The sequence below is a fragment of the Mus caroli genome, unplaced genomic scaffold, assembly GCF_978045245.1.
Source record: "Mus caroli unplaced genomic scaffold, Mus_caroli_1 scaffold_19, whole genome shotgun sequence".
Taxonomy (NCBI): domain Eukaryota; kingdom Metazoa; phylum Chordata; class Mammalia; order Rodentia; family Muridae; genus Mus; species Mus caroli.
Genome location: NW_028227274.1, coordinates 11,875,001 through 11,900,204, shown reverse-complemented (window position 1 = coordinate 11,900,204; position 25,204 = coordinate 11,875,001). Strand labels below are relative to the sequence as shown.

At 42.6% G+C, this 25,204-nt stretch overlaps 1 protein-coding gene across 5 annotated transcripts in view; it reads left to right on the top strand.

The window, feature by feature from the left end:
* Window positions 1-25,204, top strand: part of Ss18 (SS18 subunit of BAF chromatin remodeling complex) — a 56,042-nt gene that overhangs the window by 14,889 nt on the left and 15,949 nt on the right. For 3 of the 5 annotated variants that reach the window (XM_021150367.3, XM_021150366.3, XM_021150365.3), the window contains exons 4-5: window positions 12,166-12,319; window positions 16,167-16,388. In XM_021150367.3, coding sequence (XP_021006026.1) covers window positions 12,166-12,319; window positions 16,167-16,388 — 376 coding nt within the window. The remainder of the gene's footprint in view (window positions 1-12,165; window positions 12,320-16,166; window positions 16,389-25,204) is intronic. The other 2 variants (XM_021150369.3, XM_021150368.3) reach the window with 1 other exon arrangement.

The following is a 25,204-nucleotide window of genomic DNA, read 5'->3' as shown; positions in this document are numbered from 1 at the left end:
TAATCAATATTTGGCTTTCCTTTTTCTGTATTGAAGGATTTTTTAAAAGCTTTTTGGACTTAGAACCCCATCACACATGCCACCATCATCGTGATGTTATTATTATTGCAAATAGGTTTTCATGTAGTCTGGGCTGGCCTCAAGCTCACAGTGCACTTGGGTACAAGGCATGCATATGGTGCACTGTGGTATGACAAACATTTTCCAGAGGAGGCACAATACACACAATACTCATCCAGATAAGAGACTGACAGCAAAGCCTAAGTACCACCAAAGGCTGGGTTGGTAAGCCAGTGGGCTTTACTGGGGTTTCTTACAGGAGCAGAACTGACGGGAAGACAGTTGCAACACCAAAGCCAACCCCAGCATGGGTGACAGACAGCTCACAGAACTGGGGACCTGGAGCTCACTGCACAGCTGGCAGGCAGCTTACGTAGTCTGTAGTCCGGAGAGTGTTGTTTCCACGTGACCCAGTGGATAGTCATTTGCTAGCCACACGAAAGCACATTCTGATCTTAAAAGAAGGCTGCTGGTAGTCACGTGTCTTGCTTTTCACTTTTTTCAAGTTTTAAATAGTACAACTTCGCCACTTAGAGACCTTAAATTTTCCCTTTATTAAGGGTAGTTGTTGAAATGACTTGTATGCAAAGACTGAAAAGCTGGTCTATGAGTAAAATTGATTTAGAGTACATAGTCCTGTATTTTAGACAAAACTTTCATTTTCTGGCTTCTGGTTTTTAGGTGATGTTACATTTAAGATCCTGAAAAGCCCTTGGGTGATAATTAATGGCTTTTCTTTTTTTTCTAAAAGCTTTAGTAAAGTTGAGTTTTAGTTTTTAAGTTCACTGAGTGCTCTAACAGAGCATCATTTAAGGCCCTTCCTGTCAGAAATTTAATATAGCTATTTTTTTCTTTTTTCTTGGATATTTTCTTTATTTACATTTCAAATGTTATCCTTTTCCCCAGTTTCCCCGTCTCCTGAAACCCTCATTCCTTTCTTCTCCCCCTGCTTCTTTGAGGGTGTTCCTCCACCCACCCACCCACCCACTCCTACCTCTCCACTCTTGATTCCCCTAACGGGGGCAGCTATCGAACCTTCATAGGACCAAGAACTTTTCCTCCCATTGATGCCTGACAAGGCCATCCTCTCCTACATATGCAGCTGGAGCCATGTGTACTCCTTGATTGGTGGCTTAGTCCTGGGAGTTCTGGGGTTCTGAGGGTACTGGTTGGTTGATATTGTTGTTCTTCCTATGAGGTTGCAAACCCCTTCAACTCCTTCTGTCCTTTGTCTAACTCCTCTATTGGGGACCCCGTGCTCAGTCCATTGGTTGGCTGTGAGCATCCACCTCTGTATTTGTAAAACACTGGCAGAGCTTCTCAGGAGACAGCTATATCAGGCTCCTGTCATCATGTACTTCTTGGCATCCACAATAGTGTCTGGGTTTGATGACTGTATATGGGATGGATCCCCAGGTGGGGCAGTCTCTGGATGGCATTTCCTTCAGTCTCTGCTCTACACTTTGTCTCCATATTTGCTCTTGTGAGTATTTTGTTCTCATTCTAAGAAGGACTGAAGCATTCACACTTTTGTCTTCCTTCTTCTCGAGCATCATGTGGTCTATGAATTGTATCTTGGGTATTCCAAGCTTTTGGGCTCATTTCCACTTATCAGTGAGTGCATACCACGTGTATTCTTATACGAGTGATTTACCTCACTCAGGATGATATTTTCTAGATCCATCCATCCATTTGCCTAGGAATTTCATGAATTCATCCTTTTTACTAGCTGAGTAGTACTCCAGTGAGTAAATGTACCACATTTTCTGTATCCATTCCTCTGTTGAGGGACATCTGGGTTCTTTCCAGCTTCTGCCTATTATACATAAGGCTGCTATGAACATAGTGGAGCATGTGTCCTTATTACCAGTTGGAACGTCTTCTGGGTATATGCCCAGGAGTGATATAGTTGGGTTCTCGGGTAGCACTATGTCCAATTTCCTGAGGAACTGCTAAACTGATTTCCAGAGTGGTTGTGCCAGCTTGCAATTAATATAGCTGTTTTTATAAGTACAATAAGTAAAGTAAAAGAATGTGCAGTATCGTAGCGCATTCTGAACATTTCAGTGTGTGTGTATTGCCATGTCACATGAAGGTTGCAGTGTGTGTGTGTTGCCATGTCACATGAAGGTTGCAGTGTGTGTGTGTTGCCATGTTACATGAAGATTGCAGTGTTGTGTGTCTGTTGGCATGTCACATGACGATTGCAGTGTATGTGTTGCTTTGTCACACCTATTGATCTTCTCATTCCCTCTGCCGTTGTGTAGAGAATCCAGGGTCAGTACTCTGATGATGTTTCACCTGCGCTTGCTTTTGTGTCTGTGTGTGCATTTGTGCATTGCATGTGTGTATGTGCCAGGGTGTGTGTGTGACGGTCAGGACAACCTTGGGTGTAAGTCCTCTAGGCTGTGTGGCCTGTGAGTTTCTGGGGTTCCCCCATCTCTGCCTCACAGCTCCCCATGGGATGGACAGATGCTTATGCTATGCATCCGGCTCTCGTGTGAGTTCTGGACTTCATGCTAGCACGGTGGTCTTTATTTGGCCTTGCCTTTCCATACCATCTCTACCTTGTTTAATTTGGCATTTAAATGAAAGGCTTAAATACATTCTTGTCTGAAGTTATGGAACAGAGCCCTAAGTATGAATATTATTAAGTCATGTCATCTGTCGACAAAATAATATTTTTCCTGACATACTTATTCTTCGATTCCTGATTTCTCTGTTTAAATTATGTGTGTTATCGGTGTATGCATGTGTAAGTACCGGTGCCCATGGAGTCCACAGTGGGTGTTGGATTGCCTAACATGAGTGTGGAAGCTGAACTTGGGCCCTCTTCAAGAACAGTAGCCTTAACCACCGAGCCATCTCTTCTGCTCACTCGTGTTAGTTTTTAATCTTACCTTCTTTGAGTGCTTAGCTCATGGCCTGAATGTATACCCATTCTTCAGTTTCTTCTCAGTGCACAGCGTTCTTCAGGGAGGGTTCGTTTATGCTTCTGCTTTCCTGTGTTCTTTAATTGCTCTCTAGAAATAGATGGTTTCCAAATAAGGAGTTTCTTGCCTGAGTGTGAGACAGCACTCTAGCTTCCATTAGACACGACCATTTGCATATTCAACAGGCCTTTCAGCAGTATGACAAAAACAAACAAGAACCTTGTTGTGACTGTTGTGTGACAGACTTCCTGGGGAGACATGGCACACACATCCCTTCACCCCTAGAAAGGTAGCCCATGACAGACCAAAGTATGGCTGTGGTAAACCAGTGTTTTATTGGGGTTACTTATGGGAATATGGGTGGATGGGGTTCCTTGCAGGAGCAGAAACAACGCAGAATACCTGGATCACTAAAGCCCACCCCAGCGTGGGTGACAGCTCACAAAGTTGGGGAACCTGGAGCTCACTCTCGCGGGCAGACAGCCCCACCGGTCGGAGTTTCCTTTCCAGTTGCTCAGTTGTTCTGAGCTTCTTGTGAGCAGCTCACCTGTTTTTTGTTTTGTTTTGTTTTTTAATGGAGCTGGCTGTGCTCTGCTCCATTCAGGCTGCTGCTTTACCCTTCCAGCTCTGTGTGTTGTCTCGGTCTTCTGAGCAGCTGTTTTGGGACGGACTCTTCCTAGTCTTCACTGCGCATAAATTCTTGGGGAGGGGTGTGTGTGAGATTCAGTGCAGATTAAAACATCAATATGTACCTGAGCTTCTGGGCGAGGGTTTTCGTTTTGTTTGTTAGCGTAAAAAAGAAACACTAGGAAGATTGATTTTATTCTTTCAAAAATGTAAAACAAAGAATTTTACATGCCTTAAATGTTTATAGCCAAATGACTTAAATGTGTATTTGATATAGAACAATATGTACTACTTTAGAAATACTGTGTGTATTAAAAATACATTTTAAGCAGCAGATGAGATTACTAGCTTTGCTCAATTAGGGACAGTTCTGCAAGGAAGTTGTTCTGTGTCTGTGGGCACTGATCTCCCTGTTCACGTGCTCGAAGTGCTAATGTCACAGGCAGCATTTTACCAACAGGCTGCTGATTTGTCACATTTATTTAAGATCTGTATGATGCCGCCTGGACTTTTATCTATTAAATTCAGAAGCCTGTACAATTGAACCTAGATATTCTTTGCATGTTGGCTGTACATTTCTGTGAATAGTGTGTGTGTGTTCTCAGCATAGGTATAAAAGATCGTCAAAGTACCTTCTAATGGAACTTAAAGATTATCCCTTTGACTTTAATTGGAAATACTATTTCAGTATTCCAGTAGTAAGAAATGGATAACCTCCTGTTTTGTTTTTTAATTGAATGCATGTGTGCTGTGTGTGTTCACATGTATGGGCTTGTGTGTGGAGGCCAGAGGCTGACTTCTGGCATTTTCCCCAGTTGCTCTAGGTGGTACTTTTTGTGGCGGGTGTCTTACATAGCCTGGTCCTCCCTGGTTCCCTTAGGCTCCTCGGCAGCCAGCTCCAGGGACCTTGTGGGTCTGCCACCACTCACTTTCTCCTCCCAAGGTTTGCATGGGTGCTGAGACCAGGAGTCAGGTCTCCATGTTCGTGTGACATTACCCACTGAATCAGCTCCCAGCCCCGCCCCTCTTAACATTTGGACAAGTACACAAAAGTCTTCGTAGAAAGCTGTCTACTGAAGCATTGCTTATATAAATAAAACCAACAAACAGAAGCAAGGGTCAGTATTGAGGATGAGTTCAACAAATACATACAATTGTTTAGTACAGTTTTATTCTTGAATAAAGTTAATTTGTATAATAATAAAGAATAATGTGTATAGAATTTTTAAAACTACAGAATGGTTCTGCCCTGCTTTCAAATATTCAACATATATTTATTTAAGTCTGTTTTGTTTCAATAAATGTATATGCTAAGCTTTTAGATTTCCTAATTGTATTTGTATATCACGCTTATAAATGCATCACTTTTGTAATATAAACAAATTGATAGATGTAAAAATAATATAAAGAATGAATATAGGTGTGCTAGTTATTTTTGTTGCTATGGACAGAATACCCAAACAAACACCTTACAGATTAAAGATCTGCTCTGGCCACAAGCTTTCAGAAAGCGGCGTGTAATGGCCACCTAACTCCACTGCTTTCCAGCAGTCTAGAAAGAACATGGTAGAGGATGGCCCTGGAAGGAAGTGCTTCACCTCCTGGCAGTCGGGAAAACAAGAGAATTAACAGGGAGGAGACTGGACCAAGGTAGACCCTTCACAGGCCTGGACCGCATGACCAGCTCCTTCCAGCTCCTTCCCATGGTCCCTTGCTTCAGTGCTTCCAACAGTCCACTCAAAATGTAAATCTGTCAGTGGATTAAAGTTGGTAGGTCAGAAACTCCGTGATGTGATAGTTTCAGGAAGGAATTCCAGAGACACCCAAAGGGTGGTTTGCATTTTCCTGGGCTCCCCTCGAGCAGTCAGGTTGACCTTTGGGACTAACTGCCACACATGTTCTCTTTCATTTCCTTAACGTGTGGTATACCTGTAGCTTGCTGGTGAGCATTTGATGGTCTCATATTTACAAGGCCATGAGTTAGATTCTAGCATTTGCATATAAAGCTATATACATCCTTAAGTACTTGGGCCTGGAGAGGTGAAGCAGTAGTAAGAAAGCTTGCTGTGTAAGCGTGGGGCCTTAGTTACTTTTCTATTGCTGTGATAAGACACCATGACCAAGGCAACTCATAAAAGAGTTTATTGGGCTAGAGTCCGTGGTCGGGAGCATGGTGGCTGGCCTGCAGGCAGGCACTGGAACAGTAGCTGAGAACGCACAGCAGAGAAAACTAGTTGGGGTGGCATGGACTTGGGATGCCTAAAGCTCGCCCCAGTGACACACCTCCTCCAGGAAGGTCCCACCTAATTATTTTCCAACTGCTCACCAACTGGAACAAAGATTCAATGGATGGGTTTGCTTTTTTACTTAAAATTAAGTGATGGTGATACCTGTTACGCCAACACTTGGGAGGCCCACTTAAGAGAAGCATAGGTTCCATGACAACCTGGCCTACAATAGTAGACCCAACTTCAGTTTAACAGACTGAGAATGACTGTCCAGTAATGAGTGTGTCGGAGTTGGATAAACTCAGGCTGTCAGTTTGTTATGTAGGAAATACTTGATCTCATGAATGAGAGAGAGTGAGTTGATTGAGAGCCTGGTACTAAATCTGGCGAGTGTCCAGGTAGTAGACTAAGCACGAAGCACCCCTACCCCCACTGAGACTTGAGCCCCAGGGAGTTTGGAGAATGGCCCCTAACAAATAGAAGTGGGAGCATTAGCTATGGATATGGAAGGTCACCCAGTCAGGTCTTGTGGTTAGCACTGAGGTTTTTTTAACTAGCTTTCTAGTCCAGGGGTTAAGATGACTCAATTTTAAGAATTAATTGGTGACACCTAACTCCTGCAGAAATTCAATACTGGTCATGATGGCATGCATCCTGAGATTTCTTGTGAGAATGAATGACCAGGAGAGGAGACCTTCCTAAGCCGTTTGAGGTCGATGTGTGTGGATGTATGATATATAATGAATATATGTGCGCACATGTGCATATTCATCACGTGTGTGCTGTGTGTGCATTTACTTTTGAGAGACTGAATTAGGGCCGGAAGGTAAGGCGAACGAGCATGCCCCCGGTGAGGCTGCGGGCCTCCGAGCATGACCAACTAAGGCTCTTGTTTGTGTAGCTTTTACCAGCTTTAGGCATGTTAGATGTACATGTCTCCTTTTGTTGGTTTTGATTCTTAGGTTTCTCTGTCATTTTAGTGCCTCCTTGTGGGAGCTTTATTAATGCCAGTTATACTACAACTGAGGAAGCTAAGGATTTTGTTTGTAGTTCTGTGTTTGTATTCTAAAAGAGATATTGAAAGTAATTTGATATAATGATGTGTAGTTTTATGGAAAACTACGAAATTTTTGAGCTCATTAGTTAATTGAAAATATATTGTTTATAATATGTCTGGCTGTAGCAAGTTGTGCTTTTGAAGTATCAGTGAACAAAAGAGCCAGAAATTCCCACTCTCTAGGGTCTGTCTTCCATCAGGCAAGGCAGGCGCAGTAAAAGATCCTTGCAGGTGTTGAAAAGTGGTGGGCTATGGCAAGGAAAGGCAGAGAGCAGGAGAGGTGTACTTGGGTACTGGGGGTTGCAGGATGTTATATGCATAGTCAAAGAGCTGCACATCTTTGAGAAGGGGACCTTGGCAGGAGGCACGTCTACAGAGGATTGCTTCGAGGACTATTCTAAGGACCTGGGTTTCTCTTCTGAAAGTTGAGAAGTTGTTCTAACGGGACCCTGTGCAGACTCAGGAGGCAGCTGTTAAACCAGAGATGTGGCAGTAGCCATACCCGGATGGAAGTCCAGGAGGTGGTAGACGTGGGTACATCCCAGGTTAGAATAGAGGCCAGAGGATGCACAGAGACTGTAATGCCAGTGGGGATGAGAGAGAGGCATTGGGGTGGCCTCGCCATTTTCAGGATAGAACTGGCTTCATGAGACTTGAGTATGGGAGTTGATGAGGCCTTTGCATCAGTGGGATTTCCAGGAAAGGTGAAGGGACAGTGCAGGTAGGAGGAGGGCTGGTGTAAGAGTGCTGTGAGCAATGCTCAGAGCCCTAGCAGGGCTCTGCTCAGTGAAAGGCCTAGAATCTAGGTTTCATAATCATTTCTCAAATATTTATCAAGTTGATACTGGATGACTGGAGGCCCCAACAGTTAGCAAGTAATACAGTGGTTAACCTACTGCAGAGTAGAATTGACAGACAGTGAGCACTGACACACATGGGAATTAGAAGTGAGCTAAACAGTGGAACAGAGAGGTTCCTGGGAGTAGACAGTATGGCCAGTTATTCTCACGCCAGGCAAGGGAGCAGGTAAAGTATCCTTTTACATGTCATTCATACACAACAACGCCATCCCTTGAAGGGTGTAGGGGACTTTACTACTCGTCAGAACAATGCTCTCATCCCCAGAGTTTCTAGTGTCCCTTTCTTGGCTAGTTTTTTATTCTTTGACCTTTTTGTAATTGACTGCAGGAGTTTTAAAAATAAGAACTGAACCAATGCTGGGCTTCAAACCCAGGACCCTGTAAGTCTTTGCTATCTGTGTTTCTCTTACATGCTTTCCACTTTGAAATTTCCCATGGTCTGCTTGAAACATCATTGCATGAATAGTTCTAATGTAAATGTTTCTCTTCCTGTACCAAAGTTATGAAGGTATGCCTGCATTTCCTTCATTTATTCAACAGGTGGGGGGTGTGGCTTAGTGGCAGCTGACCAGCACGCATGAGGTCCTAGGTCGAGTTTCTGGTAGGGACAAAAAGCAAAGTTTATCCACAGATCACATTCATCAGCACCACTCACTGGAAAGTGTTAACTGCCCACTGACTGTCACTTGCCGTTCTCTTCCTGTCCGTGTGAGTTCTCCATTACAGCCACCATCTAGGCTCTTGTTCTGGTCTGCTTGTCTGTCTTTGCACTGAGCACATGTCTTTATTATTGTAGTTAGCCTTCGTGTTTGCTAGTAATTGTTCTTAAGATTGCCCTTTGGATACGCCAAATCTTTCACGTGTCCATATAGATGTTAGACTTTCTGGAACACCTGCAGGATGAAACCCATTATCCTTAAGCATTGAGCGAAGGTGACACATCCTTCCGTGACAGGCTTCTTTCCCAACTGTGTTCTCTTCAGATAGCGCACATCTCTTCTCATGATAAGTGGATAAGTGCCGTCAGGTGGCAGATTAGCCGGTGATGGATTCACGCACTCTGTATGTGTGCTCTGTCTGCATCCGTGAGGAAGCAGTGATGTGCGTCCCTTCCCCAGTTTGTTGTTGCTTTTTTCTATTTTGCTTCTGACATTAATTTGCTAGTTGGTTTATTTTACTATCAGTGTTGGGTAAAATTTTTGTCTATCTCTTAAACTGTGGGGGCAAGAGTGCTTTCACTAGTATGATAGTGTTGTAAAGTTTTGTTAAGTTTTATTTGGTTGTGAATGGTTATTTTATATGTAAGTGGGAGCTGTGGGGCTGTGGTATGCTGTGGATTGGAGGACACTGGGGGTGGTTCTCTCCTTCTAGCTTAAATGGCTTCTTGGGGTCACACTCTGGTCGTCAGACTTGTATTTTGGGGCTCAAGCCCCCTTAGCTGCCGAGCCACCTGGCCAGGTCAACTCCTGTTCTTAATTGCTGTTATGTAGAAGTATTAAGTTTATCAGAGCCTTCTCTTCATGAGAGCTCTCTAGACTTCACTGTGATTCGGTGCACTGTGTCATTTCCACAGGTCATGCCCTGACCCTCATCCCTGGAGTGACATTGCTTATGTTACTCCGGACTTGATTTGCCCCTGGTTTTGTGCATTAGTTTTAGTGTCTGAAAACATGTCCTGTAGCCTTTCTTCCTGAAATATCTTTGTCAGGGAGTAATGGGTTCCTAAAGAATTGGTACCTGCTCTCCTTATTTTCGATTTCTGAAAGGTTACATATGAATTTCTATTTTTTTCTTTTTATTCCTAAGTGATTTAGACATAAAACTACAATAAAAGCTCATTAAGTGATTTCTTCAGGAAAGGTTTTAAATTGTGGATGGTGGTTTTTGCTTTTGTTTTGTTTGGTTTTGGTTTTGGTTTTTCAAGACAGAGTTTCACTGTGCAGCCCTGGCTGTGCTACAACTAGCTCTGTAGACCAGGCGGGCTGAATTCACAGAGATCTGGATCAAGAGTGCCTGGGTCAGTTCTTTTCTTTTTTTAACAGAGACATTTTTTACATTTGCCTCCCTCCTTTCTTCCTTTCTTGGTGCTGGGACACTCTGGGCCTGCCTTGTGCTAGTTGCCCTAGTGCGCACGTACAAAACTGGAGTCATGTGATGGCCTCTTCTGTGCAGCCTTTCTCCTTTGCTGACCTTCAGGCATCCCTATGACTGTGTTTGTGTGTGGCCAAATAGTACCCACTTGTATGATCGTCCATTGTTTGTTTATCACTTGGAGGTTCTTCTGGGGGACTCCCTGAGTGAGTGCTTTATCTCCACATTGTACCAAGACTGTGTGCTGTCAGCTCTGGAATATGTACAGGAGACGGAGTTGCCAGATTCAGTGGTACCTCCGTGTAAGCTTGTTGAGTGGTGACGACATTTGCCATGGCGCCTGTATCTTCAGCAGGACGTGTGGGTTTCTGTCCCTCTACTGTTTGCTGTTCCGTCTAGTTTTTACTGTGATAGTGTTACAGCCATCCTGCTGCTGTTGGACATTACTTCCTGTTTTTCCTAATGCCCTGCGGTTTTAACCTACGTTGTGGCTAAACAAAAGCAGTACACGTTGGTGTTGCTTTCTTCCAAAGGGAGCCGTTTGCCTCTGGTGTTGAAATACCCAGAGATTACCTTACGTTGAGTGCGGCTGATCTATTAAGTAGGACACTGGTCTAAGAAGAGATTGTGTCCTCTCCTGTGAGCTTGAGCTTCTTGAGAACCCTGTGACTTTGGGCCTGCCCCAGCAGTCAGTCACCTTCCAGCCATCTGCGTCACTGTCACCTCCTGGCTACTGTTTTCCCCGCTTCACGTGGATCTTCTGAACTTTTATACTTAAATTTTCTTTTTTTCTGGTTGTCAGAGATTCCAAAGAACTCTAGCTTTCTACTGGGCTCAACCTCTGAGCTCAACACAGTCAAAGAAAAGTCCAAGGTCTAGCGTGTGGTCTTACATTTATTTGACCCCTCTTTCTGAAGGGGGAGCTTTCAATTCATTCTCCCAAACTTGCTTTGTAGAGCCTTCAGGTTGTGTCTTGTTTTGTTTGCTCATTTGTGTTTCCCAGCACTTATTAGCTCTCATTAGCAGGAGAGTTTGTTTGTTATACCTAGTAATGATGATAGTGATTCAAGATGAATTGGAGATTGAATTACAATCAGATTGGAATTGAGGTATGTAATTAAAAGTGAGATGTGTGATTTGGTGGATTTTTTTTTTTTTTAAATCAGAACTAAATTGTTAAGTGTATAAAGGTAGACAAAGACCTGAAGATGAGATTTAAAAATTCTAAAGGTTAGTGATTTACTGGATTTACTAATAAAGAGGTTAAAAGTTGTAATTTTTTTCTATGTGCTGTTGGCTGAAGAACAGTGTGTCTGTCTTCTGTGTGCTGCTGTATTCACATCTGGAAAGCTATATAGTAACTACAGGTGGTAAATGTGAGGAACTGCTGGACTGGACATTACCATAAGGTCTGGAAGGAAAGGGCAGGACAGATGTGTGGATTATAACTGAGTACATATGTGTGTGTGCGCACGTGTGTGTGTATGTGTGTAAGTATGTATGCATATATGTGCCTTCCTACCCTACAGGCCGAAATGAGGATCTAGAGAGAAACTAACCAGCTATTTTCCTTTTCCCCCATAAGAAGGGAGACAGGTGTCGAAGGTGTGTTTGTGTGCAGGCACATGCACTCGCATGTGTGTATGTGTATGTGCGCGCGCTCACATGTGCATGTCCTTTCACTCTTTTGTGAACTCTCAGGTTTAGTGAGTATTTTCATTAGGATTGTCAAAGTTTAGAGGCCCCTGTTTAGAGGCCACCCGTAACATTCCCACCCTATAGTAGTGACTAGCACAGAGCTGTTGAGCCGAGCTGCCAGCTCCTATTTAAAGCATTCTCCCAGTGCCGGTACTTACCCTCTTGACAGCGTTCTCTGAGACTTCTTGTTCCTTTTATGTATTTTGCTGCTGTTATCTCCTTTGCAGGTAAAAATCTACTATTAGTAAACATCTAGATATCTTCATAAGGAAAGGACACTTAGTTTTTTAAATGTAACTTAAATAACAACAATAGACACATTAGAGATCATAAATAAAGTTTATATAGCCTGTTAGAAAATTTCTTTCCCTGTGAGATTTTAAAAGTTAAAACACACTTTAACTGTAGTCTGCTTTCCAAGGCACTGAAGTTATGAGGGATATTAAATATGATATTAATAAATGCATCATTAAAATGCATCAGAAGACACTGAAATGGATTTATTGTTTTGTTTATATCCAGTTTAGTAATATAGACAGCAGTGATTCCATATGAATCTTTCATACATTATTCTGCCATTCCTCTTGTTTGACTAAGCTGTCTTCTTTCAGCCACCCACACAGACTATGCCAATGGGTCCTGGAGGGATGAGTCAGAGTGGCCCTCCACCCCCTCCCCGCTCTCACAACATGCCTTCAGATGGAATGGTGGGTGGGGGCCCTCCTGCACCACACATGCAGAACCAGATGAACGGCCAGATGCCTGGTAAGTTTTTCTCCTCTAAGACATTAACACCAGAGTTGCTTAGCAACTGGAACGACATGGGGGCTCCGGGGATACTAGATTGTTGATGACAAAACTGCTTTGAATGCCCCCGAGTACAGGCTCGCTTCGAGTTTGTTAGCTACAGAGCGACGTGACCTGTATTCAGTGTTTATCAGGCTGCCCTTGGGCTTTGATGTAGCTGACACACAGCATTCCTCTGATGAACAGAACTGGCTAAATTTAGTCTGTCTGAAACTATGCAATACAGTCGGCTTTAGAAGCTTTTGGGGGGGAAAGGGATTGTGCCATGGCTTAAGAATTAAAACCTGTTCATGAAAAGTACCATAATGTTTATTTACCTGAAAATACATTGATCTCAGAAGTAGGGACACTGCAAAACCACATGGGGACAGGAACAGAATTGCCCCTGAAGTGCCTAGGGTATTTTTCCTTGCAGATATTCCTGAAGCCAAATCAAGATTGTTATTAGTACATATATTTATAGATTATGGCTAATCTGAAGTTGATTTAGAAGCAGTATTAAAAGCAGAAGGCTAATGTAAGCTTTCTTAACATTGCGTCCTTCCCTTTACCTGCCTGGCGGTAGCAGCAGTACAACACTGACCTGCTCAGGCCATTTGGGTGTTTATCTGGTTACCTTGAAAACTATTGTGTTTTATAATAGATAGTCCATAGCATAGGTTTTAATAAAGTGTACTCTTCCTTTAATAAGAGCATATTTTTACTTTCTGGGGACAAAGATTATTTTCATTAGCCAGAAAGCAAAGAGCACTGTTCAATTACCAATAGAGTAAATTAACATAGCAGAACCATTTTATTATTAGCCTGATAATTGAAATGTCCAGCATAGTCTCTTACTTGGCTGGCTGTGCCTTTTGTTGCATTGGTGTCCAAGGAGGACGGACATACTAAAAGACTCCAAGGGAGAGCACTGAGCCAAGAGATAAAGTAGACTGCTTTAGAAGATCGGTGTGCAGCTGCTAATGCTGGCGGTAAATGGTGTTTCTGTCACTCATCTGTTTCCTGCTAAGGTTCACACACTGATGGCCCCCACACAGCATGGAGAGAGGAGTATACACAGACTACTTTTTAGTTTCCGGTTAGGCTGTAGTTGAGAGAAAGTTGCTTGCCAAGTTCATGTCTGGCTCTCTAGGACAGCAGCTTGAGAACTGGGACACTGTGCTAGCCTGGGTTAGCCAGTTGCGAGCTCTGTGAGGTTGTGTGGTTTAGAATATTAGCCAGCTCTCCAGAGTACAGTGAGGCCTAAGACCAACGAAACCTCTGAGAAACAAATAATTACTTTTAGCTTGACATATTGGTTTACCTATAAAGCATTATGTAATAGAGATTTGTTCTTTTTATTAAAAGTGCTAAATGCTTCTTCTTATGTATGTGGCTGTGTCTGGAAGTCAGGGAGGTTTCGGGGTCTCTGTCCGTCTTGTTCCTACTGTAGCTGTGTGCTCAGGCCAGCTGCCTGTGGGCTGCTCTTCTGTCTCACTAGGAATGCTGGGTTTCCGGTGTGTGCACTGAGCTTAGATCAGTGGGCTTGCACAGCAGGAACTACTTTTACCTGCTAAGCCATCTCTCACACACCCCTAAGATTAAAGAGAAAAGATTATCAACTAATGAAGAGATTTTCTAGACTACTCTAGAGCTTCTAAAGCAATTTCTAAATACCCATTACTGTCTTAAAAGTACAAAGTTTACTATTTGGTATAAGAGAATTTGAAAGGCCAATAGCGTATATTTCCTTCCATGAGTTTAATTTCCTAGCATAGTTTTTGTAGTTCATTTATATCACCTTGATTTTAGTGTCACTTACATCATTTGATCTTGGCTAAAAAAAAATCAATCACAGCTTTTTTTCCCTTTGAATTAAATTTATCAAAAAAGAAATTTGTCATTACTGGTTTTTGTTTTTTGTTAAGCCTAGAAGGTAAATCTCCGAGCCCAGAACCAAAATCAAAAGACACTGAAGTTCCTGAACCCCTTGCCTCTCCGAATGCTTGGTTCTGGGTATGGGGAGAAAGAAAGAGGGCTCGTGTAGATTTTGGTTTCCTTCCTTCCTCCCTCCCCGCCTCCCTCCTTCCCCCTCTCTCTCCCTCCCTCTGTCCCTTTTTCCCTTCCTCCCTAAAGGAAATGCCCTTTACATAAGCTCTACCTTCAGTGTATGGAGAACTGTCTCATTCTCTTGGTGGCCATGCTGCATCCTTTTTTTTTTTAAATAAAAATGTTTTCCGTGTTTGTCTGTCTGTCTGGAATGTATGTGTGTGTGTGTGGTGCCCAAGGAAGCCAGGAAAGGGTGTAGGATCCCTTGGGACTTTAGTTACCAACAGTCATGAGTTGTGGTGGGTTCTGAGAATCAAACCCAGTGCTCCGGGAGGAGCCGGTGCATTTAACCACTAGCCATCTCTCCAGTCTCACATCCTTCTTGGTGGATGTTTCTAGTCTGTATGCCATTTCCTGGAAGCTTAAAGTCTTTTGGTATGCCTATGCACATGTATAAATTTTTGCATCCATTACATATGTGTACCCCAAAACTTTCTACCTGTATGTTCCTAGAAGTTAAAGTATTGGATCCTAACTACATTTTAAGCTAGGTGTAGTGGTGCATGCCTGTAATCCCAACACCTGAGGTGGAGGCTCAGGAGTCCATACTCATCCTTTACTGCATAGTGAATTTGAGGCCAGGCTGCTACAGAATATTTGTGTCATCAAACCAAACCAAAACCAGGACATTTTAAAATTTGCCTGTCATTGCAAATTGTTCCAAATGAAACAGTACTTGCTTAGATTTGTATTCCTTCAGCTGTGTATGAAAGTGATTCTTCATAATGTGCTGGGTCAGAGGTTTGAGGCAGGGTCCCCCTGAACCTAGGCCTCACTGACTGGGCTAGACTAGCTGACCAGCAAGCCCAGGGACTACTGGAGTATGGTGTCTCCCCCTGCATTTTACATACATCTGGGTGAGCCAAACCCAGGTCCTCATGCCTCATGGTTAGCACTTTACCAACTGAGCCAGGTCCTCAACTTCTACTTTAGGTTTTTCTGTTATGTTCAAACTTGCTTTTATGGAGTTAAGTGCATCCATTTAACACGGCTCTGAGCTTCCAAGCATACTCAAGGCCTTCCCTTTCCAGCATTGTTTCCAAAGTTCTCATGTTTGAAGTTAGTTTTTATGTTTTGTTTCTCTTTTAATATTTAATTTTTCACTAATTAATTAGTTAATTAATTTGTTCACTTTACATCCCAATATCCAGTCCCCTTCTTCTCCCAGTCTCCCCCTCTCTCCTCCCCTTCTGTGGGGAGGGGGAGTTTGAATTTTTTATACATATGAAATTAGTTGTAGTGGAAGGAATGAGGTAGGGACCTTACTGGATGCTTTTTCCAGCTGTCCCCGCCCTCTCTGTGACCTCTGTATCTGTGGCCCATGGATATAAACACTCCCGTTATCGTTTACTTCTAACTATTTTATGTATTTGGCATATTTTTACACTCTGTGCTTCAGTGACCTGTTCATTCAGTTGCTTGTGTCTGCTACTACTTCACAGTACTGCTCTGTGAGTCTTCGCTGTCCTAGCAAGCTTGGATTCCTTCCTGTTCCTCTCCAGGCAAGTCCTGGTTTTCCACGATCAGTTTCCTCATCACTAACCTGGGAAACTGACACCATGTACCTGATCAGAGTTAGTTACCATTTAAGCTGTTTGCTTATTTCCTGTTGATTAAGTATTCAGTTTGTTGCTTAGACTGTTAGTTCAGTAATGAAAAACAGACTTGTACCATGCACCTCCGTAACTCTGTCCGTTCTGACCATTTCTCTTTGAAGGGCCTAACCATATGCCAATGCAGGGACCTGGACCCAGTCAGCTCAGCATGACAAACAGCTCCATGAATATGCCTTCAAGTAGCCATGGCTCCATGGGAGGTTACAACCATTCTGTGCCGTCATCCCAGAGCATGCCCGTGCAGAACCAGATGACAATGAGTCAGGGGCAGCCAATGGGAAACTATGGTCCCAGACCAAACATGAATATGCAACCAAATCAAGGTAACTGCCCACAGCACTCCTGTCCCTCTCTTCCCCAGCTCCAGCTCCTTCACACCCCTCCTCCCAACTCGGGATCTCTTTCTTATTATTATTGGGGTGTAGCCCACGTGTAGCTCATCACTAGGTGTAGGGATTCCTTGTGGAATCTTCTCTGTGCATATTGCCATTTCACCTGGCATTGTCATACTGGTCCTGTTTAGGCAACTGTTTTTTGTTTTAAAGATTTATTTATTGTTATATATAAGTACACTGTAGCTGTCTTCAGACGCACCAGAAGAGGGCATCGGATCTCATTGCGGATGGTTGTGAGCCACCATGTGGTTGCTGGGATTTGAACACTCTCTTACCCGCTGAGCCATCTCACCAGCAACTGTTTTATTGAGGTTTCATAGGTACGTTTTCCCTGTTGTGTCTAGTAGACACTGTCTGTCACCAGATACCCTAGGTCTCTGGCTCTTACAACCAAGCTGGTATGAAGGGGATGCTTTTTAAGACAGGTTTCTACTCTGTAGTTGAGGCTGGCCCAGACTGGGGGAAGTTCTGCCTCAGCTCCTCCATTGCTGGGATAGCAAGCGTAAGCCCCAGAACTGAACGTTTCTGTTTTCCTTGAGTCGAATGTGTATTTGTTTTGGTCATTTGAGGCAGCCTCTGTCTTAAGTGTCAACTGAGTCACAGCTGTGCGCATGAGTTGAAGCTGCCTTGAGTCTTTTTATTTGTGTTTGTAAATTAAATTGCACTTGGTTTGCCTTTTGCACCTTTTATTTGGGGTTCTGTGTTGGATTGTTTCTTAATGCTGGCCACTGGGTAAGTTACCTAAGCAAGCGGGCACACCGTCTGCCCTCACAAACAAGCTCGCCAGCCTTGTTCTCTTTCACTTGCTGGGGAACTTCTGGTAACTCCAGATGGCTTTCCTGGTGTTTGAGGCAGGGAAGGGTTTGCCTTCCAGTGTTTAGTGAGGGTGCCTCCGCACCCCTAGCTAGCTACTTAGCATGCTGGAGTGCACTACAGTTTATTAGTAGTCTTAGTGAAGTTGTTACCATGGTTCTCTTTTAAGTAAATAATAACTAAAAGCTGATAAGTGGCGCTCTGTTCTGCTAATTGCTATGTTAAAGCATTTGGCACATTACCACCGTAAAACTATTTCACTATAAAATGTAGTGAGCCTCAAATTTGATTGATACCAAAAAAAAAAAAAAAAAATCAGATCACTCAGAGGAAGTTGGGCTTGTGTTAAAATTATTTATGATCAAATATTATAATTTCAAAATACAAGTACAGTTATATAATTTGGATTAGAGGTGCTCACGTTACCTGGGACCCATTGAATCAGAAGCTGATTTGACAAATAAAAGTTTCATTAAAAAATTGTTTGTTTTGTTTGTTTCATCATAAAACCTTTTTTTAGGTAGTTTTTATAACAGTAAGCCATATTTAAATATTTCCCTGTGTAGACGGCAGAGATTAGCACACACAACATTGCAGGTGGTCCCTTTTTAGGCAGCTTAAAAAGTTCTAAAGATGAAAGGGAACTTTTTTTGCATTTTCTCCTCTTAAAAATTTCTTTCAGGACCAAAAGTTTAGTCCATGGTTCTGCCCTGCCCCAAGTCTCAGATTTAATAAAGGTTTCTTTAATGTTTTTGTTTGCATTGTAAAGGGCAAAAATCCTTAGACAAGCCTCATATTTTAACATTTATCTCTGTATTAAGAAACACTGAAAAAAATACTTAAAAGTAGTTGTATTGTTTTCTACTGGGAGTTGTTTTTTGTTGTTGTTGTTGTTAAGATTTAATTTATGTGTGTGTGTTTTCCTGCATGAATGCCTGTGCACATGTGTGTGTCTGCTTCCTTTGGAGGTCAGAAGAGGGCATCCCCAGGAATGGAGTTAGTGGACGATTGTGGGTCACCATGTTGATGCTGGGAGCCAAACCCAGTTCCTCTGTAAGAACAAGCGCTTGTAACCACTGAGCCACCTCTTCAGCCCCTAGTTGTTCATTTCGAAATACAGTTTGGTTGTGTATCCTAGTTGGCCTTCCTCGGCCTGGTTAGTTCTGGGATGACAGTCATGTGCCACCATTTTTTTATTAACAGGGCTTTTGAGTCATGGAAACTAAATTCTAAGATGCAGCTTATGGTTAGTGGTCACTGGTAGGATGAGCTCTCAGCACATTCAACAGCACGTTTGAGAAAAGGGAGGAAGGAAGGGTTTGTCAAGTGACCCATCACAATTGAAAAACGTAACAGCTTCGAGTTCTGTGGCAATTCACTAGTGCATTGTATCATTTGCTAATGTGTTTGTATTCATGCATAATGATACTTTTGTAAACTGACTATATACGTTATAGTTTTCTCTTCTTGCTGAGGCTGTACCCACAAGTACACACCTACCACACAAGTGCACACCTACCACACAAGTATTCTACCAGCGAGCTACACCTCTCACCTACCCTCAACCCCAGAACGGCAGTAGGTTCCTAACAGGAACACTGCAGGGAGAGTCTAAATGCATTCATTCTGGTAGTGTTTAAACTCACTTCCCCCCACTCGCTTGTAAATTGAAAGAATTCTGCCGCCCCTTCCAATCTTTCTACTTTGAATGTGATATTAAAGGGAAAAAACACTCTCCAATTTCTTTTATTGTAATTTTACTTATTCATATGAAATAAATCAACGTGTAGAAATTTTATTCATTTTTATCTTTTAGGTTGTTTAAGAAGTAGAGAATGAGTTTGTTAGCTGACTACTGGGGCTGATGTAGTCAGGCCACGCAGTAGAGTGAGGCAGAGTGGTCGGATGTGGAACCCTTTGGACTTTAAGGTGCTGGGTTCCATTACGCTATTTCCATGTATGTGTTTCCTTACACCTTTTCTAGCTTGTCCACCTGCCTTCCTGTGCCCAGATCACCCCTTTAGCCCCTGCCTCAACACGTACTCTAGTCCTCTCCCTTATAGCAGCTCCAGCTCCCTCCCAACCTCCCCTTTCTAGTTGGACCTCACCAGTAAAAACTTGTTTTAGCTTTTGAGTAGTTTGTGAGAAAGTTTGAAAGTTAGAAAGATAGTAACAAATCGTTGAAACTTGTTAAAATATACCATAGTATCTGCCTCAATGTTAGCTGCAGAGGCTGAGCAGCCAGGGAGTGTGAACCAGCCTGAGCAACACAGCAAGACTCTGTAAAAAAATTATACTAGTTATACTTTTGTATATTTGTGTTATTGAAACGCATATTTGCAGCAGTTGGCTTTTAAACAGGTTATATGTGATGGTATCCATATATATGTGATAGTATCTAAGTATCTATATATGTGATAGTATCCATCCATGGATATGGGATAGTATCCATTGGATATGTGATGGCATTGTGATTGGTATCTACTCTCAGTTTGTTGAGTTTTACACATCTAGAAGTTGAGAAAATAGAATTTTTTTTCAACTCAGTTATTGAACTATAATTTTAGCAAAATAATCTCTGTGCTCTCTTTGAGCAAATTTTAGTATTAAACTTGTGGCACACCAGTCTAAATATAACAGGCATCTCAGCATCTGCCTCCCCATCTTAATTCAGTCTTGTCCAGGTGAAGGTCTTCAGTTGTCCCTTGGAGCCTTTACTGTTAGAGCCGTGTGCCCATGTACACACCTGCATGGAGCGAGGTGCGATAGAACTGAAAGCCAAAGAGGCCGGAAGTGGAGCTTCTCTGTTCACAGCCTGGTGCAGAGAAGACTGCTTGGGGTTATGCACGTCTGTTTCCTTAATGACTAGGAATTGGAACTAAATGTCATGTCATAATCTGGAAAGATGTTTAATCAAGCAAAAACCCACAAATGAGAACAGAAAAAGCCTCTGGAAATGGCCCACAGTTCTATTTGCTAGAAGCAGTGTATTATTCATTCATAAACATTAAGTGTAGCTTGCTTTACTTAACAGAAATGAAATGTCAGGTGTAAAGAGTTCCACAATTGTTTTGTGTTAAGAATGTGCTTCAAGAGCTCTATGAATGTAACTCTTAGGAATTAGATTCAAGCTTTGAGCTTGGGGCTTTTGATAAATTGATTCAAATTCTTAAAGATTAAGTGAAGTAGGCCAGTGTGACTACGTGGTGGCTACACACCCTGGAGAGCCTGAGCTTGACTCTAAGGTGTCTGTGGTAAAAGGGGAGAACTAACTCCTGGAAGTCGTGTCGTCCTTTGAAGGCTGGAGAGATGGTCCAGTGGGTAAGGCTGGACTTGCTACTCTTGCAGAGGACCTGGTTCAATTCCCAGCACCCACGTGATGGCTCACAACCGTCCAGAATTCTAGTTCCAAGGAGACTGATGCAGGCAAAACACAAATAACTCGAGAGTTATCTTCTGACCTGCCCACCCCACACTATTACTCCCACCATGAACGATGGTGATAACCAAGCTTTTTCTTTTTAGATAGACATAAGCATTGACGTTGATTTTTTTTTTTTTTCCAATTGTCATAGGGCAGCAGTATCATCTTAACTTATTTCTATTCTCGAGGGCTTGCCTCACTTCTGAGTGGAGAGCAGGTGTGAGTGGTTTCCAAACCGCCTTTAGGTTTTGTGACTTTTTGGAGAACTCGTAGAGCACAGCTGAGTACCATTCTACGTGTAATGTGTTAGGTTATTGTCCCAGGGCACAGACCACATCAGGAAGCAGAAGAGGTGCGGAGGCAGCATCCAGAAAGGGCAGTGGGATGATGTTTCTGTTCTCTCCTCCTCCAGCACCGGGAGACATGGCTCACCTAGCACGGTTATGAGAAGATGCACACGTAGTTTACCTGTGCTGTGGACTCCATTGGGTGGGTAGATTTGATCAATAGATTACCCCCATGATAAATCTACATTAGTCCAATGTAGGAACTGTAGGACATCCAATATTGAAATTAAGACAACTATAGTATATGGGAGACTATAGGGGAGTTTTTCCCGTACTGGCCTCACTACTATGAAATTAAGGGAGCAAGTCATGATTCACTCACTAAATTTCAAGAATAGAAAGTTAGAAAACAAAAGAGTTACTTGAAGTATTCCATGGGAATGTCTTGTTTGGTGACCAGTGTTTTGGACGACTGGATCGTGTTATCTTTGTTCTTCCTTACCATCAAGACTGGCAGATGTTAAGAATATTGCCGATCCCGCAGTTGCTGTGAATCCAGGGTTTGACGTGTATTGCAGCCTTTCTGTTGTAGTCCAGACCAGCTATTTTGTTATAATACGCCAGTTTCTACTTAGAAAAGTTAACCTCTGATTAATGTGAAAACTCCAGAAGATGTAAGAAGCCTAGAACATGGACTAGGAGACACTGCCAGACTTGATATGTTTTAAATGATTCCATACACATAGTCTATAGGCACAGTAACATACACTTAGGCTGTTCATAGAAATCTCCGTAGTTTTCATTATGTAATTGTTTATTTTTCTTTCTCTATACTCTTTGTTCATGACAGTCAGATGCTCTGTTTGCTTCGGTCACTGTGCATCATGAGTGATAATTGACTGGCTAGGTGTGTGTCCTTCTGCTGTGGCATTGTAATCATCAAGCCAGGTGCCTGTGATGCTGGGATCCACACTGGTGCTTTGTGAATACTAGGCAAACAGCGTAGCAGCTGTGCTGGACTCCTGACCCCAAGCGAGGCGCTCTGATGTTGCCCATCCCCAAGACTGTCTACTTAGACAGGGTTCTTCACAACAGATTGTCACTGTGCCAACCAATCCAGAGGTTTTGGAATTCAGTTCAGTCACCAACAGATGTTTACCTACGAATTTCTTTATGAGTCACTGTGGAGTTTAGTTCAAACTATAAGTATTTAGTGAGGGCTGCTAACTAAAATATGCCCTAGCTTTGTCTGTTGCTACATTTATTAATCCATAACATACTCAGTTTTTTTTTAATTTTTTAATCACTGGGAAGCAGTATCCATAATACAGTAATCAGAATAGTTTGTGAAAATGCCTGCGATGACCATAAGAAAACCAGAGTAGAGTGTCTTACCCCACTGCTAGTGACGGTCTTGAGGTTGTAGCTAATTCCTTGTTATGGGGACTCTGTGTCTGTCCTCTACTCTCAGGTGGCAGCACCCTCTCGGGGACCACCAGAAATGTGGTGAATGTCAGCAGGACTGAGAATCACAGCCATTAAAACAGTTACTGTAAATAAATGTCTGGGAAGGTCGTTTGTGTGTGAAGATAGAAGTGGATGTGCATATGTATGTGTGTGTATGAAAAATGATTTTAAAAAACACCATTTCTTCTCAAATTAATGAACTATTAACATTTGTAAGTTCTTTTTGGTCTTAGTGTAAGCCCCTGAGATGTTACAATACCTGTCACATCTGTCTGTCACCCTGGCTCCTTGCCTTGGGCCTGGTACATAATAAGAAGCACTCAAATTTGCTTCTTGACAAAATTTTCTTGGAGCTCATGATTTCAGTGACATAAAGTATAGCAATTTTGGGCTATTTTTTTTGTGTTTAATGTAGAATTGTTATTGTAGACTGTGTAATAAGTTGTAAAATTCAAAATGGATTAGAGTGGAAATGGTAAATATTTGGTTTATGTCCTTTGCAAAATACATGAAAAATTTTATCTTAGATTAATGAGGTATTCTACATCTTTGTGTATGTATTATCTACTTTGTAGTGTATCTGATATCAGCATTATATAGAAACAGGAGTATCTGTGAAGTGAGAACATATGCTGCTGTTATTTGCAGCAATGATTATGTAACATTCGTTTTGGAATGCTTCTTTATTCTAGGGTGTGCATTTGTAGAGTTGGTAGCCTTTGTCCTTTAACTTGTTTCCGTTAGTGTGTTAAGGAAAATCATGTGTGCCCTAGATAATCAGAATTGAGGTTTTAAACTCTTTCACGGATGCACCTTCAGGGGGTGGTGCAGAATGCCTGGTCTGCGGTGCCATCCAGCCCCATTGTCTCTGGATTTACATTGATCCTGAGTGATGTGAGGGTCTCTTGGGGAAGTGACAGAGAATACAGGAGGGCGGTAACTGGTTTGGAGCAGCTGGCATTCCCAAGAGATCGGGCTTGGGTGGCATGGTCTTGCCCGGCTGGGCCTTGTGCTGGAATTTCCTTTCTCCTGGAAGGACTTTCAAGTGAGACTAAATTTTGTTGTGATAGATTTTTGATATTCTCTCATCCCCTAGCTATGACTTTCATTTTGGCTCCAGTATACAGATATGGTCTAACTGCACTGTTACTTCTAAGTTGGGAGTTCTTTGGGCATTTTTTTGATAATAAAAATAAGGCAAACCTTTCATTCCTTGAAAATGAAATTTTAAAAGGCGCAGTCAGATTGACAACAAATTATGAGTAATAGCATTAAAACTTTTTTATCATATTATGTCAAACACTCATGAATAGAGCAATAACCCAGTGGTTAGGAACACAGTTCTTCCGGAGGACCCGGGTTCGACTCCCAGTTACCCACAAAGCATTTCATGACTGCCTGTAACTCCAGGTTTAGGGGTCTAAAGGGCTCCTCGGACTCCAGCCATGTGCATGGCTCACACCATCCATGCAGGCACAGAGGTGCATTTAGAACTCGGGCCTGATGCGTGCAGTGTTGCCAGGTACTGTTAGCGGGTCTTGTTCTTTGGGTTCCTCGCTTGCCAAGGCGTCCTAGGAGGTGCAGGGGAGAGCTTGCATGGGTCCTGCAGTGAGCCATTTCCATGCATAAGGGCTCCAGTAAGCTTTGAAGAACTTCTGTTTACAATAATAAAAATTGGAGAGAAGAGAAAAGGATTTGGAAAAAAGCAGAAAGCACCAAGGTAGTTAGGAAGACAGGAGCTCTGGAAAAGCATTTCTTTCCAGGAAACAGATGGTCACGTGCCATGGAGGTAAAGCTTTGTGCCCGCACGGTCCCTGGAGACTTTCAGAGTGGGCTGCTTCGTTTTCAGATATTTGTTAAAATTAATAATGAGTCTCTGACTCACCTGTGTCATTGTGGCCTCCAGAACTTTCCCTTTTGGAGTTGGACGCTATTTAAGCGGGATACTGCAAGATGACACACACACTCTTGAGACAGCCGGGTGAGAGTGGTGGGTAGGCCAAGGGACTCTGCTCTCTAATGACCCAGCAGGCCTCTAGGAGCATCTTCCACTGCCATGTGGCAGCATGGGATGAGATGGCCTCTGCTCCTCCTTCGCTGTGTGTGCTGCAGCAATGGGACTGGATTCTCACTCTGTAGACTGTGTAGCTCATGCCTTATTACAGGCCTTTTCCTGGTAGTTTTAGGATGGGGGTGGGGGGGGGCAGGTGAGAGCATGGGCAAGGTGAGAGGATTTTAGTTAGTTATTAAGGAACACCGTGGTCCTGGAGGTGGGAGAGATGCTACAGTGTTCTTGGAAAGGACCTTGGTCAGTTCTCAGTACCCATGTGACAGCTCTCATGTCTGTAACTCCAGTTCTAAGGGATCCAGTGCCCTCTTCTGCCTCTGGGCATACATACAAATGGTACACAGATACACACATGCTGGCAAAACACCCATACATACACAATTTTTTTAAAAATCTTAAAACAAAACAAAACAAAACAAAAACCTAGTACCATAGACCATTGATTTCAAGTTTATAAAGCTTGTAAAAGAATTGGGAAAGGGAAATATATTTTTTTTGAAATTTTGCATAAAATTGAAGTTTATAAAATTCAGCTGATGTTTATGAAGCGCTTCTATAGGTTTCTGTTTACCACTATTGAATAAATGTCTACTAAAAGGAATGAAGGTGTAGAGCCAGAGAGATGGCTCAGTGGTTAGAAGTGCTTGCTGTTCTTCCAGAGGACCTGCGTTCAGTCCCAAGCCTT